Genomic DNA, 17377 nt, shown 5'->3' with positions numbered 1-17377 from the left:
TAGTGAGGTGTGCGTGTAAGATGCTCTCACCTGGAGTTGGGTAGGCACTCAGTGATCAGTAGCTGTTACCATCCTTGTTACTGCATCAGAATATGCTTCCTGGGCTGCAAGAATACACAGTCATTTAGACTGAATATAATAAGTATTTATTGAGTGTCTACTATGTGCTGGGTATTGGGTGACACCGTACTGTACAGACCCTGCCCTAAGGAGCTGACAGTCTGGCAAGGACAGCAAAGGCAAGCAGGTGTGGAAAATATGCCCCAGACAAGTTCAGAGGAAGGCACAGTCATGGTTACTTCCCTCAGGGATGCTGGGGAAGGCTTTACAGAGGAGGCAGCCTCTGAGCCTTGGTTTTCATTCATTTTAAGGACCTTTAATACAAAGGAGGTTGTATTTGCGAATAGGTACGTTTGAAACCTTACGATTACCATCAGTTATTTTTCATCAGGAGTTCCCTAACTCATGGATAGACATGATTGAAGGTGCCCGGGCGGTGCAGCATTGAGCGGGATTTGAACTACTTAGGTCTATTTAGGGATTTGGGGGAAATCCACTAATGTCTGATAATTTGCAAATGGCATTACCCTCCACCCAGGGGTGACAGTGAGTGAATGCTGCTTTTGTTTCTTTTCAGTTAAAGACAGTGGAGGATGCACTGAACATTCTGTGTCCATCTGGGCCCGTAAAAAGCCTTTATCCCTTGACGTTTATCCAGGTGAAACAGGTAGGCCTCCTTCAGCCTTTCTCTGCTTACAAAAATGTGCTTTCTGCACTGCCTTGCAGGGCCTGTCCTGAGCGCAGGGACCAGAACGGTAGGCAGATAAATCAGATCCCAGGTAAATTCACTACAGATTTCCAGGCTCTCTTCGGCTTTAAGTACCGCATGGTGGGCTGATCTTTCTTACCTTCCCACCTCCCCATTTCTTATTATCATTCAAACAAGGTAGTAACTCAGCCTGATTCAACGTAATTCTTTAGTGCAAGCTATAGACAGTGCATTTCTGATCTAATCTGTATTACTAAAGGAAAATCACATTTTAATATGCAAAAAAGACAGCTTAATTATTTGTCCTTGTTTGCTCAAAGGTATAGGGACTGTGTTCGTAATAGATTAGGTTCTCAGAGATTCTCTTTCCTGCTTTTGAAGAGAACAGAGAGCAGGGCGTGTGTGTGTGTGTGTGTGTGTGCGTGCGCGCGCGCGTGTGTGTGTGTGTCAGTGTGTGCACACATTCATGTGTGTGGTGAACCCAGGCACTGCCTCATATTTTTTCTTTTTTTTTTTTTTTTACTCATTTGAGACACAGAGATAGAGAGAGAGCAGAGAGCATGAGCAGGGGGAGAGGCAGAGGGAGAGGGAGAAGCAGGCTCCCCGCTGAGCCGGGAGCCCGACGTGGGGCTCGATCCCAGGACCCTGGGATCATGACCTGAGCTGAAGGCAGCATCTCAACCAACTGAGCCACCCAGGCGCCCCATTTCTTTTTTTTAGTAGGCTCCGTGCCCAACATGGGGCTCAAACTCATGACCCTGAGATCAAGAATTTCATGTTCTATCAACTGAGCCAGTCAGGCACCCCTCATATTTATTTAAAATATTTTTCCCAACTTTTTGTTTTAGAAATTTTCAAATCTAAAAACGTTGCGAGAGAAGTATAATTACACCCATATCGCTTTCATTTGGATTCATTAAGTGTTAACAGTTGCCTCTGAGTGTGTGTATGCAGTCAACTGCCTTTTTTTTTTAACCCTTTGAGTTTGTGGTCAATATCCTGATACTTCACCCCTAAATATTACAGCATATATCTTTTTTTTTTAAGATTTTATTTATTTGACAGAGAGAGAGAGAGACAGCGAGAGAGGGAACACAAGCAGGGGGAGTGGGAGAGGGAGAAGCAGGCTTCCCGCCGAGCAGGGAGCCCGATGCAGGAATTGATCCCGGGACCCTGGGATCATGACCTGAGCCGAAGGCAGACACTTAACGATTGAGCCACCCAGGCGCCCCTACAGCATATATCTTTTAAGAAAAAGGACATTCTCCTACATAATCACAATATAATGATCACACTTAAGAAATTTAACATTGCTATAATCCTATTATTTAATATGCATTCTATAGTCAAGTATCCAATGATGTCCTTGATATCTAACTTTTTTCAATCCAGTTTCCACTCTATGATCACACATTGCATTAAGCTACAATGTCCCTCTAGTCTTCTTTCATGTGTAACTATTCCTAAGTCTTGTTTTTCCTCTCTCTCTTTCTCGCTACATGGACATTTCTGAAGAGTTTGGGCCAGTTGTTTTGTAGACTGCCCCTCACTGATTAGATTCAGTAACATGTTTTTGGCGTGAACACGACAAAGGTGATGTGTCCTTCTCAGAGCGCCGTGTCAGGATGCCCGTGAGGTCAGTTTGTCCCTTTGTTATGATGTTAAGTTTGAACACTTCGTTAGGAATTCAGCCCCATTTTTTGAAGTGGAAACTTATCTGGAACCCCCTTCACTGACTGTCTGTGGAGATCCCCTTCTGGAAGGTGATAAAACAATGGCATATCTAATCTTAGTTTAGTGTATTTTGCCCCTAGTGACTCTTTTTACACTTGTGATTTTTATTCCAGCAACTCTGTGATCAATAAAATGAGCAATGAACCCCCCTCTCGTTAACACTGGATAGAATTCTTGCTCTAGTTCCAGCCAACACAGGCTGTGTGTCCATATCTTCATCTAGAAAATGCACCCCGCCTTCTCCACCTAGTAGGGGAGCACTTTGGACAAGACATGGTCACTAGAGCAGTTGGAACCTGGGAAGTGAGTTCCAGGTTAGTGTGTAGACACTTGTACTCATTGTTCTTGGCCAGACCCTCCTGCTTTGTGATCTCTGGCCAAGGCAGTGCTCAAGGACTGGGGGGACTCCCTGGGCCCTGGCTGTTTCAGGTCTGGGGCAAGCCCGCTGAATGTTTATTTCCAGCGAAACCCATCGAGGGCCCAGCTGCAGGGAGTAGGGTGCAGCCCTGTTACCTCTGCAGCTGCCCGCCCCCCCACCCCCCACTTCGGTGGCCTCAGCCACCTTCCCAGGGAGGACTGCAGCTTCCGCTCCCCTCGCTGAAGCCCTGCACAAAGTGTTCCTCAGCCTTTGAGTTAGGACTTACCACTTTGGTTACTTTGAAAAGAAGAAAAACAAAAAACAAGAGCTGGAGATTTGGGGTCTGGGAGGGGAGGCATCCTTGTGCCTGAAGTCTTGGGTGGTGGCCCCAGGGACATTTCTTGAGTTCAGCCCTTTCCTGCAACACAGGAACGTGGGTTAACGTTGGGGTTTTTTCAGCTCCTCCAAATCACCTTTGCATTTGCCGAGATGCACTTCTTTGCTTTCTGGGCCCTAGACGTGAAGAACTGTTTCTCTGCCCCATGCTGGATGTCTGTTGGATGCTCCGTCTGTATGACGGGGTCTGATCCAGCTCACCCTGGCCAACATCCACAGCAAGAGTGTCACCAGCTGAGGCTGAGGGTGCTGTTGCTGCTGGGGCTGATAGTCTGGCGCCTTCCTCTCAGACCAGGGACACCAGCATCTACACAACTGTTTTCTGACTTAGCAACAGGCTACACCCCCATCTCTCACTATCTCTATCCCCGCCACCCTCGGCCCTCCACTTTAAAGTTTCTGATTGACTCTTGTTTTGTATGTTAGAGCACATGTAGCCCAAGAACCTGGAAAATGTTTTACTGAACATTCTTGGCTTTGTTGTTGTTTGTTTTTATTTTTATTTTTTAAGATTTTATTTTTAAGTCATCTCTATACCCCATGTTGGGCTTGACATTACGACCCCGAGATCAAGAATCACATGCTCTACCTGCTGAGCCAGCCAGGCGCCCCTGTTTGTCTTTTTTGTTGTTGTGTTGTGTCATGTTTTTGAGATACCAGAAATAACCTTTCGACATACATGATAGGATCCCCCCGAGTGATTCCGGGCAAACCATCGAACATGCCCCAGAGTCCAGTTTCCTCATGTGGGAAAGGGCTGTCTGATAAAATGTGGGTTCTTGCTATTACTGCTGTGCTGGTGTGTGATCTAAAAATGTAAGCCAGGTCCCTTCATTCACACTGAATTTTTGTGGGAGGCTGGGAAACCTCTTAGAAACGTCACTTTCCCACAGATTGAGGTGACCAGGGTATCTTTAAAAGAGTGATGTGTTTTTCTTATGTCTTTTTCTAACCAGTATTTTGGGTTTGTGCTGTACCGAACAATGCTTCCTCAAGACTGCAGTGACCCCACACCCCTGTCCTCACCCCTCAGTGGAGTCCACGACCGGGCCTATGTCGCCGTGGATGGGGTAAGAGCTGTCTCTGAGCCGTGTGCTTGTTTGCCCCAGCAGGGTGACGTGTGGTCTGCACTTGGTAATGTGGCATTCCAGGCCATTGCCCACCTTTCCAAACTCGGGCTCTGCGCCTCCTCTTGATGTCCCTTTGCTGTGCCCCCTTGCTTGCCGACGTGCCCTCACCCATGCTCCCTCTGCCTGGAATACACCCCCTCACCCATCTAAACCTGGAGGGGAGTGCTCAAGGCTCCGCTCTTCTCAGAGACCTCCCTGGTCTCCCCAGTCCATGCCACCCTCTCTGCCCCATCACAGAATGTTGCCTATGTCTCCTTCGCTCCTTGGGGACAGGGTCCATGTTGTACATGCCGGAGCGCTAATTCATTTAACCCTGCTCCTTCATCCTGCCTGAGAAATCCCATTCTAGAGCACTGTTCATGATAACAATCGCTACAGTACACAGAGATCGTCTCCTAACACAGCAAAGACACGCTGAAATAATCATGTGAAAGAACACATGAAGAGATTGTTCGAACCGAGGCAATTTGTTCAGAAAATTTTAAATTAAAATGTTTCCATTCTCTTGTGATCAAAGGCTTTCATTTCAGCGGGAGCAAGTTTCTAGGACATTATGTGTATATTGCCCATGTGTATACTGATGGCAGTTTCTTGAATTCCATTTTAGGGGTTGTCTTAGTGAATTATAGTCAGTGTAGCTTCATTTAAAAAAAAAAAAAAAAAACTTCCCCTTTCAAAAAGTTAGGAATATGTTGCTGCTAAAATACCTGTTGTTTTTTTCTCACTCTCTTACATAATTCACGTGGTTAATGCACCATATCAGGTATTTTGAGGTGAGACTACTCCACCTAACTCTCTGATTTTATCTCATTTATCTGATTTTGTCTCATTTCTCCTCGCTGTTTAGAAGCTGCTTTTCATGACTGCTTTTTGTGCTGTGAGAACACAAAGCAGTTCCTGTGGCAGGGACCCCCTCCTGGAATTTTTGCCTCCATTCCCTTCCTATTAAAAATAGATGTGCAGCAAAACACCCCAGAGCAAAGGAAGCTAGCCTAGAGCTTCCCTTGCTCAGAGCTGCATCTGCTGAGTTGCCTGGTTCAGAAGCAGTGTGGGGGACACTTGACTACCCAGCCGGTGACTTGGGCAAAGGGGCCATCAGAGCATTCCCTCCCGAGTCCGGTGACCCTTCGAGACAAGAAAATGAGTGTGATGACTGAGCAAGCCCTGCTCTGCTGACCTTCTCACCCCAGCTAATTCCCACTGGACTCTGACCCCTCAGGTGCCCCAGGGAGTCCTGGATCGAAGTGAGGTGATCACTCTGAACATCACTGGGAAAGCTGGAGCCTTTCTGGACCTTCTGGTGGAGAACATGGGACGTGTGAACTATGGCAGATATATCAATGATTTTAAGGTAGGACCAACCTCACTGTCAGGAGTGAGGTTCAAAGGTTGACAGAACTGTGCCTGTGCCACCCGAGGAAGGTTCTGTAAAGCCATTTAAAAACTCATATATACCTTATTTTCCTCCAGCCCTGTTCACACACAGAAGTGATTTTTAAAAGCTTGCACACTTTGCCAAGTTTGGCGAGTGAACCTACTGTGATTTGTTTTGCAACTTCAGAGTTAGGTTATTTTGAAGACCTATTTTCCTCTGCAGGTGATGAGAAAACTGTGCTTTGCAAAGAGAACCCTTGCTTTTTGTTCAGGTTCAGTCACCCGGTAGAAAGAAACAGAAGGAGGAAGCGACTCCACCGTGCTGCTTCTTTGCTTAACAAACCCAGCTCACTTTCAAAAGGCACTTGGTCGCCGACAAAGCCAGCCTAGCATTTGGTCTGCTCTGTTTTCTGGGTGTGGACAATCCATGACAAAGTCTTGAATCGTAGAAAGCCTTTCCCTTGATGCACGGCCTCTCACCCCTGCTGGTTACTCTGTGTCCAGGTGTCTAGCCCTAGCCCGAATGTTGTTCCTTGGAAAACATTTCTCGAGCATTATTCAGCAAATTTGTTAAGCTCATACTCTGCAAGATGCTTCGTAAGGTGCTTTGGGGCATGCAAAGATGTTGAGATACAGGCTTCCCCACAGGTGGCTCACCATCTGCTAGAGAAGAGAAGACCTGCATCGAAGGATTGATGGTACCACCCGCTCTAGGACAGAACTGGTGTATGGGGCTATTTCCTGACCCTCTTGGTGCAGCTCAGAGGCAAGGCGATTACCCTCTTAGAGAATGGCTGTGAGAGGCAACCTTTACCTCCAGTAGAAATGTCCCTGTTAAAGTCCTTGTGCTCAGGCTGTAGTTAGTGGCCTTCCTGCTTGGCTGTCAACAGGCCATGTTGACACACGGAGTGGCAGGGATTCTTGTGTAGTCTCTGGGTCCCAGTACCCAGCAAGGGACCCGCACATAGCTGCCTGGTTCATGTTTATTGAATTACTAAGTGGGCAGTTGAGACTTGGTACTGAGAGTTGTCCTGGGATGAATTTGGGATATCCTGGGGAATGAAGAAGTTCACCGTGTAAAAGGCAGGAGAGCGGAAGCTAGGTGAGCCGTGAGCATAGGCTTCAGTGTGGTGGCCGGCGCCGTGGACACCCCTGCCTACTGACCCCACTGGACGAATAGAGCAACTGTTCACCTTCCCCTTTCTATCCTTCCACAGATATCAAAGTATCCTCGTTTTTATGGTACCTCACTGAGTCCCACAGTGGGTGAATGGGCTCAGGCGTCATCATCCCATGAGTGCTGCTGAGGGGCTTATGCCAAGACTTGCTCTTGGTCATATGAGGGGGCAGAGTCTGTCCCCCCCAGCCCCCATTACAGTGGCTAAATGTTCTGCTGCATTCCTGACTCCATTCATTCTCCCATGCCTCAGAGGCCATCTTTCCTTCCATTCAGCAGTGACTCTGAACCAAACACTGTGAAGATCGGGGGTCATGGGGTCAAAAGCTCTGGCCTCAAGCCAGATGTCACTTTGACGTATGCACAGTTTGAGTCTCACTTACTGTTGGTGTTTCATATCCTAATTTGTTCTCCCCACGAATTCAGGGAGGGACACAGAGACACTCGAAGCCTTTTGCTTCCCACCCCAGCTCATTGCTCTGTTTCTCCTTTACAGGGTCTTATTTCTAACCTGACCCTTGGTTCCAAAATCCTCACGGACTGGATGATCTTCCCACTGGACACTGAGGATGCGGTGCGCAGACACCTGGGAGACTGGCATGGCTGTAACAGTGGCTGCCATGATAAAGCCTTGGCCCACAGCTCATCTAACTACACACTGCCGGCTTTTTATATGGGGAACTTCTCTATTCCCAGTGGGATCCCAGACTTGCCCCAGGACACCTTTATCCAATTTCCTGGATGGACCAAGGTACGTGTCTTCGTGGAAAGTGATACAGAATCAAAAAGAGCTGCTAATGAGATGCTGTGTGACAGTTCGGGAGTGGAGGGCTTTCCGTGTTAGTTTATCCATTCCTCAGTAGTGGGACCTTGGCCGATCTTCAGAGACTCGATGGCCAGCTTGAATATGTACCTTCTGCCCCATTTTCACTGACTGACAACTTCCTTGAGCAAATGATGGCTTTCTTGCTTCCTCTAAGAAAAACTCTAGCTCCTTTGGATACTGCTTATGAGGGACACTTTCTCTTTCTCTTGAAGAAGATTTGGTCCAGGCAAAGGGGTGAATCACTGGGAGAATTTGTTTTTCTTTCATCCGGGCCTACCTCTGTACCCCCACAACACCCCACCAGCCCTACACCCTGGGGACATCCACCACTGTCTGCATGATCTTCAGCTCTTCCTTGCCCATTTTACTTCCTGGTCACCCTCCCCCCTCTTTATTCTTTGAAGATGTTTGCATGTCTTCCTTCACTGTTATCTTCTTTACTTCAGTCCTGTTTTCATCTTGGGTGAAAATATTCATTCAACAAGTATTTTTCACTGGCCACTATGTGCCCAAGCTTTGTGCCAGGTGCTAAGGATACAACGATGAACACTAAGGATACAATGACTTGCCCTCATGGAACTTACATGCTAGTTGGGGAGACGGACCCAAATCATATAATCACCCAAATTAAATGGCGAGACTGCAGCTGCAGTGAGTGCTAAGAAGAAATATGGGAGTTGATAGTAATTGGGGCATTTGACCTTGTCAGGAAGGTCAGTGAAGCCTTCCCTGTGGGAGTGATGCTTGACAGAGATACGAAGGATAAGAAGGAATTAATGTGGCAAAAGGGGGAGGGAAACATATTCCAGGCAGAGGAGATAGCATGTGTGAAGTCCATGTGGTCATAGGGGAAATGAGGAGCTTGAGGACCTGGTAAAGGACCCGAATGTGGGGTTTAGGTGTGGAGTGTGGTTCAGAGAGAAGACTAGAAAGTGGGTAGAGATGAGATTGGAATAGGCCAATTAAACCACATTAAAGTTTTGTCTTTGTGTTGAGAGCCTTTGAAGCAGAAGGGTGCCATCACATGATTGTGATGGGACAAACCTGTCTGACCCCAGGGTACAGAGAGGGCTGGGGGAGGGCACCTGTGGATTTGGGGAAGCTATCTAGGTGACTGGACCATAGTCTCAGGGAGAGACTAGGATGGTGGGAGCCAAGATGGAGATGATACCAACTATCTGAGAGATGTGTGACGTTAAATCATTGAGATGTAATGATGGATTGGTTATTGGGGTTTAAAGAGAAGGACATATCCTGGATGACTCTTAGGTCCCAGGCTGGTAGCTGGGCAGATGGTACCATTTATTGAAAGAAGAGTTTTCAGAGGAAAACATGGGCTAGGAGGGGGAGATCATGAGTTGGATTTGGACAGATTGAGTTTGAGAGGCCTTTGAGAACAGCTGAGAGAAGATACTGGAGGAGGGCTGTGGGATCTGTGGATGGAGAAGTCAGAGGAGGGATCTGGGCTGGGAATATATGTATCAGATCATCTGTGTGTGGATGGTCATTGAAGACATGGGATGGTGGAGATCCTCTAAGGAGAAAGGATGCAGAAGGAAGAAAAGAGGCACAAACATGGCCGGCAGAGAGTGAGGAGGAAAACTGGCATTTGTGCTGCTGAGGGGATGAGTGAAAGACAGGAGCTCTTCTACTGGATGTAGTAACACGGAGCTCCCTGGGACCCTCAGCAAGTGTATGGGAGTGGGGCATCCACAGGCTGCATTGCACGCTACTGAGGAGTGTCAGATAAAGGAACAAACTTGGGAATGTAAATGTGTGTGTGGTTTTTTTTAAAGATTTTATTTATTTATTTGACAGAGAGACAGCGAGAGAGGGAACACAGGCAGGGGGAGTGGGAGAGGGAGAAGCAGGCTTCCCGCTGAGCAGGGAGCCCGATGAGGGACTCAATCCCAGGACCCTGGGATCATGACCTGAGCCAAAGGCAGACGCTTAACGACTGAGCCACCCAGGCCCCCCTGGAGCATAAATTTGGATACTTGAATATAAACATTGTTTTTGAGAATTTTGACTCTGAAGAAGAAGAGGAGAAAAGTATATAAATCGCTTTTAAGAGGGAAAAAGATGCGCACAACATTTGTTTAAGAAATGTCCTTTTGGGGCTCCTGGGTGGCTCAGTCAGTTAAGTGTCCAACTCTTGATTTTGGCTCAGGTCATGATCTCAGGGTTGTGAGATTGAGCCCCATGTCAGGCTCTGCACTGAACGTGCAGTCTGCTTAAGATTCTCTCTCTCCCTCTCCCTCCCCACTCCCGCATCCTCTCTCTCTCTCAAAAAAATAATCTCATAGATTATTTACAAATGTGTTATTTAATTTCCATATATTTGTAAGGGTTTTTATAGCATCTTATTTTTATTGATTTCTAATTTAATTTCTCTATAAAACTCCTCTAGAAGGGGCGCCTGAGTGGCTCAGTCGTTAAGCGTCTGCCTTCGGCTCAGGTCACGATCCCAGGGTCCTGGGATCGAGCCCCACATCGGGCTCCCTGCTCTGTGGGAGGCCTGCTTCTCCCTCTCCCACTCCCCCTGCTTGTGTTCCCTCTCTCGCTGTGTCTCTCTCTGTCAAATAAATAAATAAAATCTTAAAAAAAATAAACTTAAAAATTAAAAAAAAAAAAAAAAAAACTCCTCTAGAAGAAGGAAGAAAGTCTATGACCTTCAATTAGGCAAAGACTTTTTTTTTTTTAAAGATTTTATTTATTTATTTGTTTGACAGAGAGAGAGAGAGACAGCGAGAGAGAGAACACAGGCAGGGGGAGTGGGAGAGGGAGAAGCAGACTTCCCACTGAGCAGGGAGCCCGATGTGGGGCTTGATCCCAGGACCCTGGGATCTTGACCTGAGCCGAAGGCAGATGCTTAACAACTGAGCCACCCAAGCACCCCTAGGGAAAAACTTTTTAGATTTGACACCTAAAGCATGATCCTTAAAGGAAAAAGTGATAAATTGGAGTTCATCAAAATTAAAAATGTTTGCTGTTCAAAAGAAATCATTAAGAAAATGAAAATCCAAGCCACAGACTGGGAGAAAATCATATGTCTAGCAAAGGATTTATTTCTAGAATACATCGAGAATTCTTATAACTCAATAATAGGAAGGTAAACAACCCAGTCAAAAAATGTGCAAATTTCACCAAAGGAGATATACAAATGGCTGATAAGTGCATGTATAATGCTCTCAACATCATTAATCATTAGAAAAGTACAAATCATAACCACAGTGAAATACTACTTCATACCCACTAGAATGGCTATACTAATAAAAGATAGACAATAACAAATTTTGGCAAGGATAGAGAGAAATGAGAACCTTCCTATGTCACTTGTGGGAATGTAAAATGATACAAACACTTGGGGAACACGGTTTGGAGGTTTCTTCAAAGGTTCAACATGGAATTACCATAGGACTGAGGAGTTCCACTTCTGGGTGTATACCCGAGAGAAATGAAAACCTGTGTCTACCCAAAGACTTATACGCAAATATTCAGAGCAGCATAATTCATAATAACCCCAAACTGGATGTAATTCAAATGTCCATCAACTGATTAATGGGTAAATAAAATGCGGTATATCCATACAAAGGAATAGTGTCCCACAGTAAAACGGAACAAACTACTGATGCACACTACAATGTGGATGAATCTGAAAAACATGCTAAGCGAAAGAAGCCAGACATAAAAGACCACATGCTGTAGGATTCGATTTATATGGAATGTTCAGAAAAGGCAAATCTGTAGAGGAGAAAAAGTAGGTTGATAGTTGTCTGGGGCTGATGGTGGGAATGGAGAGTGACTGCAAGTAGATAGGGGGTTTCTTTTGGGGATGATGGAAATGTTCCAAAATTAAGTTGTGGTGATGGTTCCATGGTCTTCTTAAATTTATTGAAACTTGTTTCATGACCGAGCACATGGTATATCTTGGTGAACGTACCTCCAGAATTTTAAGCTGTGATATCCTCTCTCTTGCCAGGTGTTTCAATCCCCCAGGCTCTCATGCCCTCCAGCCTGCTCTTGGATCTTACTGATGACCTGAAACTCTCCCCCATTAAGGCCACAGTTCTTCCCTATCCAGTCTAGACGTCACCACTAATCTTTTTTAAAAGCCATCAATCCACTGGGCCCCTTGACCTTCCACTCTGTCTCCTTGTTCATCCTCTATTTTGAGTGGGTCCACAGTCGGCCTTTGCTCCTTCACCAGTGACTGAGCACTGCCAGGGGGCCTCTCCCGCATGTTCAGCAGGGCCCCTATCCCTTCACTCTCTCCAGCCTCTGGAGGCCCCCTACTTGCCCAGCAGTCTTTGGTCTCTTCCCCCTTCTCCAGCTGGTCTTTCTAACCTTCACCTCTCCCCTTAGCCACCGTACTCCTCCCCCACCCACTCACCCTCCTTGACTGCTGTCAAGTGTAACTCCTTTGTTCCCCCAGCTTCCTGTCAGACTTCTCTCGGCCTCTGCCCTCACTTCCTGCCCAGTGGCCCTAGGAGGAAGTCTAACCTCTGAATCCCCTCCCCACCTTCTTCCTCCAGGCCAGGATCCTGCTCTGGAACCGCCTGTCCTGCATTGTGTCAGCCTTTTGGTCTCCTCTGCCAACTTCCGGGTTGCAGCCAAGAAGTGACATCTGGGGGCTCTAAGACCCCAAAACAAACTAAAGCCCTCTTTGGATCTTCCCACTTTAGCCAGCAGGCTTCTTCTTCCTCCCTTGCTCCCTCCTTTCCTCCCCTCCCTCCTGGTCGCCTTTTCCCTCTCAGTGTCCTGCTGTGTCGTAGATCTCCCTTGTTCGTGCTTTTTCACTCCCTCACTCTGCCCACCCAGCGTCACACATTCATCTGTCAAGACCAGCCTTAACTCCTCTAAGAAGCCTTCCTAGACCCTTAGTCCAGCCCTCCCTTGAGCACCCCCCGTGCCCCACCTGGGCTCATCACACTTCGGCTGGCACCTCCGTTTCACCCACTGGGTCATAAGCTGCAGAAGGGGCATTTTTTTAAAAGTGCTCAGCTTTTTCACCATCCTGCTCACCTCCCGGGGCCTGGCTGCTCTGTAAATGCTCTAGGTGGAAGGGTGCCCAGGTGTCTGTGTTGCTGAGCTCCCCCACCCCTGGGTGCCACCACCCCCCACCCTGGGGAAGAAGGCAGGTGGGAGGAGTGGAAGCCCTCAGGCAGCTCTGGAGGTGATGTGGGGCTTTGCAGGGTGCTGTGGGTACAGGGCCGAGGCGGACGAGAAGACAAACCATTGCTCCGCAGGTGGTATCAGTTTCGTGCTTTAAGAGAAAGAACTTTCAGGAGATGTGAAGCAGAAAGAGAAGCTGTGCATGACAGGAACGATGAGAAGAGCGGGGTGACTCAGGTGGAAGCAGACCTGACAGACGGACAGCCCTTCCCCGGGGGAATCAGAGGGAGTTTTGTCAAGGAGGGAATTTTTAAGTGGGCGAATGGTAGATGCAAAGGTGCAGACGTGGAAAAGCACGAGACATCTTTGGAAGTCAGAGGGGCTTCACCTTGGCCAGGTCATAAAGGTGTCACACCCGAGAGTGCCTGACCCAGGCGTTGTGCTCAGCACTTTGGAGACATGACCTCTGTAATCACCAAAAGAGCAGGAGGAGTGCGATATCCTGTCATTAGCTCTAGTTTGCAGAGGAGCGGCTCAAGGGAGCTAAGGAACTTGCATGAGAAGCAGAAGTAGGTGGGAGTACAGCTCCCTGACCCTCAAGTCCATCCGACTTGCGGGCCCTCGGGGAAAGGCAGGCAGCAACGTACAGGGCCTGGAAGGCCAATGAGGAGCTATGCTAAGTATGTAGACAGGGGCTCTGCACTAATCTTGTCAATCTGATGGATGCACCTTCATGTTTGGAAGGTACATAGACACGTGATATTTCCAAATGTGTCAGAATGTTTGGAACCCCAAAAGCCCATGGAATGCATATGTCCCCTCAAACATTAGCACACAAATGGTCAAGTTGGCATTATCCAGAATTACCCAGAATCAACCAGAAGGTGGAAAAGTTCAAATGTCCATCCACTGGAATGAATAAACAAAATGTTTATTATATATATAGTAATGGAAAATAAATTTGCCATAAAAAGAAATGAAGTAATCATATATGTTACAACATGGATGAACCTTGAAAGCATGTTAAATGGAAGGACCCAATCACAAGCCACACATGTGGAAGGTTCCATTTATATGAAATGTTCAGAATAGGCAAATCTACAGACACAGAAAAATCAGTGGTAGCCTAGAGCAAGGAAGGAGCGGTGTGGGGAGGGAGATTGGGGAGTGCAGCGTTTCCGTTTGGAGTGATGAAAATATTCTAAAATTGTTTGTGGTGATGGTTGCATAGCTCTGTAGTGTTCTCACAGCCGCTGAATTGTATACTCGAGATGAGTGAATTGTATGAGGTGTGAAGTATATCTTAATAAAGCAGACAAGAAGGCCCATCTATAGGATTTGTGGACCTGGGTTACGTGGGTCCAAAGGTCGGACATACATGTAAGACAGTGCATGCTGTTCATACTGTTTTCTGTTCTTTTTTTTTTTTTTTTTTTAAGATTTTATTTGAGAGAGAGAGAGAACACAAGCAGGGGGAGCGGCAGAGGGAGAGGGAGACGCAGACTCCCCACTGAGCAGGGAACCCAATGATGATGCAGGGCTCCATCCCAGGACCCCGGGATCATGACCTGAGCTGAAGGCAGACGCTTAAACAACTGAGCCACTAGGTGTCCCTCTGTTTTCTGTTATTTTCTGGTGAACAGTTGTCCCTCTTACTGAGGACAGCCCCAGGCCAGCTTCTGAGGTTCTAAAAGATCAGCAGATGCAGAACAAACAGAACCCACCCCACAGAGCACTGAGTTCTGGCTTTTGGGAGAATGAGCACTTTGGCAGGTGTGGGGGTGGGTGTAGGGGTGGACCAAATGACACGTGAAGCTGGAGCCATTCCTAGGACCCTGCCTCTGGACACGCTAACCCTCTGCTGCCCTCCTCCATCAGGGAGGACCTGTCCCAGCCTCTGGGCTTGTGCTCTTCAGTTGATGTAAAGAAACTGCCTTGATTTCGTGAACAAAGTCGCTGATAAGGGCGATTAAAAAAAAATCACTTCTGGTTAGGATGTGGCTTTCTGATTAAATGCCCAACCATCAAACTGGGATTACAGTGGGAAGTGGTCAGGCATGTTTTGCTCTTTCCAGGAGACACAGGCCAGTGTTTCGGCTGCACAGAACTCTTACCTGACCACAAGCTCCCTAAGATAGGCGGTGTGCTGGCTGGGTCACGTGTACTATACTTTAGGTGTCCTGTTCGGCCACTGCCGTGCATCTGTGCTCTTTGTCTCTCCTCCATATGCTGTGCCCAAGTTCCATAGCCATATCCGCCACAGCCTTCCTGCATTTATTATCCTCTCGGGGTAGGTTTGGGTGCAGAACAGAGCATGATGATGAGAGTGGGGGAGTCATGTCCCACTTTCCTCGACCAGAATTATGCTTTGAAAGCTAAGAATCCAAATAGAATACTGACTAAAAGTAATTTTATTTTTTAAAGGCAAGTATTCCCTCTTTCAAGATGTAAAAAATCATGAAATAAAAGAATTTCTAACAAAGGGCTGACAGGGTTCCTGGGTGGCTCAGTCAGTTAAGCGTCTGCCTTCGGCTCAGGTCATGATCCCAGGGTCCCAGGATCAAGCCCCACATTGGGCTCCCTGCTCACTAGGGAGTCTGCATCTCCCTCTCCCTCTGCCATTCCCCCTGCTTGTGCTCTCTCTCTCTCAAATAAAATCTTTAAAAAAAAAAAAAAAGGCTGACAAAAATCCCTTCATATATTTAAATTATTTCTGCATCTTGCTTTTTTTGAAATTTCTAATAGCTTCCTCATTTGGTCTTTCTGGTGCCAGTGGGACCTGATCACCAGAAAAACCAAGTGATCAAAGGATTGGAACTTTCAGCTCCACCGCCTAACCTCTGACTTCTTGGGGTAGGGATTGGGGGCTGGAGATGGAGCTCTGTAAAAACTCTAGAACTTTTGGTGAGTGAACACATCCAGGTGCTGGAAGGTACACCTGGTGAGGGCATTTGTAAGTAAAATGTTTCCTGTGTTCTGTGCACCATTCTAGGAAATTATGAGCCTGAGGAGGAGCTTATAAGAACCCCTAATTTGTGGCTGGTAGTTCAGAAGTGTGGGTCAGAGCCCTTTTAACTTATGGGATCTGACCTCAGCTCCAGGTAGGTGATGTCATAATTGAATTGTTGGACATGAAGCTGGTGTCCAGAGAATTGGAGAATTGGTTGGTGTCACAGAAAACATCCTAGAAGGAGCCAGGAAGGGAGTGCTAGAAAGTACAGTTGGAAAGGTGATTTCATGGCCTCATATATCAAGGAATTTGGATATTACCTTGAGACCTTTGTAGAACTAGGGGCAATTTTAAGCATCAAAGTGTTATGATCAAATATGGCAACAGTGCGTAGGAAGTACAAGAAACTATGAAGTACTTGGTGACTGGTATTCAGCATATGAGCAGGATAGGCAAGGGCACTGCTACTGGGGAAGATATCATAATTAAATGCTATAATTTCAGACAGTGATAACAATTAGAAAGAAATTAAATGTGATGATGTGATCTAAAGTGAGGTATAGGGGTGAACATGTTGCTATCTTATATGGCATAATAGTTATCTATTGCTCTGTAATAAATTTTACCCTAAAATTTAGTGGCTTAAAACTATGATAAGCATTTATTAGGCTCACAGTTTCTGTGGGTCTGGAATTTGAGACCAGCTTGGCCTGGTGGTTTTGGATCAGGGTCTCTCATGAAGTCAAGCTATCAGCCAGGGCTACATCTGAAGGCGTGACTGGCTCAGGACAACCCACTTCCAAGGTGGCTCACTCCCATGGCTGCCAGGTTGGGGCTGGCTGTTGGCAGGAGGTCTCAGTTCTTCCCCATACAGGCCTCTCCATAGGTTGCTTGAGTGTCCTCATGACATGGTGACTGGCTTTCCCCAGAGGGAGAGATCTAGGAAAGAGAGAGCCAGGCTGAAACTAGCCTTGGAAGTCACATGGCCTTCATCACATTCAGTTAGTTAAAAGAGAGTCATTGAGTCCAGTCCCTGTTCTTGGGATAGGAATTAGATTCTGCCTTTTGAAGGGAAAAGTGTGAAGAATGTATGAACATATTTTGAAGCCACCACATAAGGAGTGATCAAGGGTGCCTCTAGAAGAAGGTAGCCATTGAGACCTGAAGGATGAGACCGAGTCATCCATGTGAGGAGCCAGAGGAGGAACGTTCTGGAGCCAGGAAGCAGCGAGTGGGAAGGCCCAGAGAGAAAGATCCTGTGAGCAAGGGGGAGAGTGTGGGAGATGAGGGGTTGGCATGGGGGTTGGCCAAGTCAGGGGGTGGAGATTTTGGCTTTTCCTCACTCCGGTGGTGGTAGTAAGCAGAGAGTCAAAGAGCTGACTGGCTTTGAAAGCTCACTCCTCAGTGGGAATGGATTATAGGAGGGCAAAGCTTGATGCAGGAATTCCTGATGGGAAGCTAGTATAGCAATCCTACAAGAAGCTGTGGGCTTGGGTACCGGTGAAGGAAAGTGCAAGATTCATACTGAAAAGAAAAGGCAAGGTTTGC

At 46.9% G+C, this 17377-nt stretch overlaps 1 protein-coding gene across 3 annotated transcripts in view; it reads left to right on the top strand.

The window, feature by feature from the left end:
* Positions 1-17377, top strand: part of GLB1 (galactosidase beta 1) — an 85989-nt gene that overhangs the window by 60401 nt on the left and 8211 nt on the right. For 2 of the 3 annotated variants that reach the window (XM_028106986.2, XM_028106985.2), the window contains 4 exons: positions 638-727; positions 4214-4327; positions 5607-5738; positions 7435-7689. In XM_028106986.2, the coding sequence (XP_027962787.2) occupies positions 638-727; positions 4214-4327; positions 5607-5738; positions 7435-7689 (591 nt within the window). The remainder of the gene's footprint in view (positions 1-637; positions 728-4213; positions 4328-5606; positions 5739-7434; positions 7690-17377) is intronic. The other variant, XM_028106987.2, reaches the window with a different exon arrangement.

Source organism: Eumetopias jubatus, unplaced genomic scaffold (genome assembly GCF_037043125.1).
Source record: "Eumetopias jubatus isolate StellerSeaLion01/CBP00866 unplaced genomic scaffold, mEumJub1_p1.0 scaffold_1, whole genome shotgun sequence".
Taxonomy (NCBI): domain Eukaryota; kingdom Metazoa; phylum Chordata; class Mammalia; order Carnivora; family Otariidae; genus Eumetopias; species Eumetopias jubatus.
This window is presented reverse-complemented; position numbering and strand designations above follow the sequence as displayed.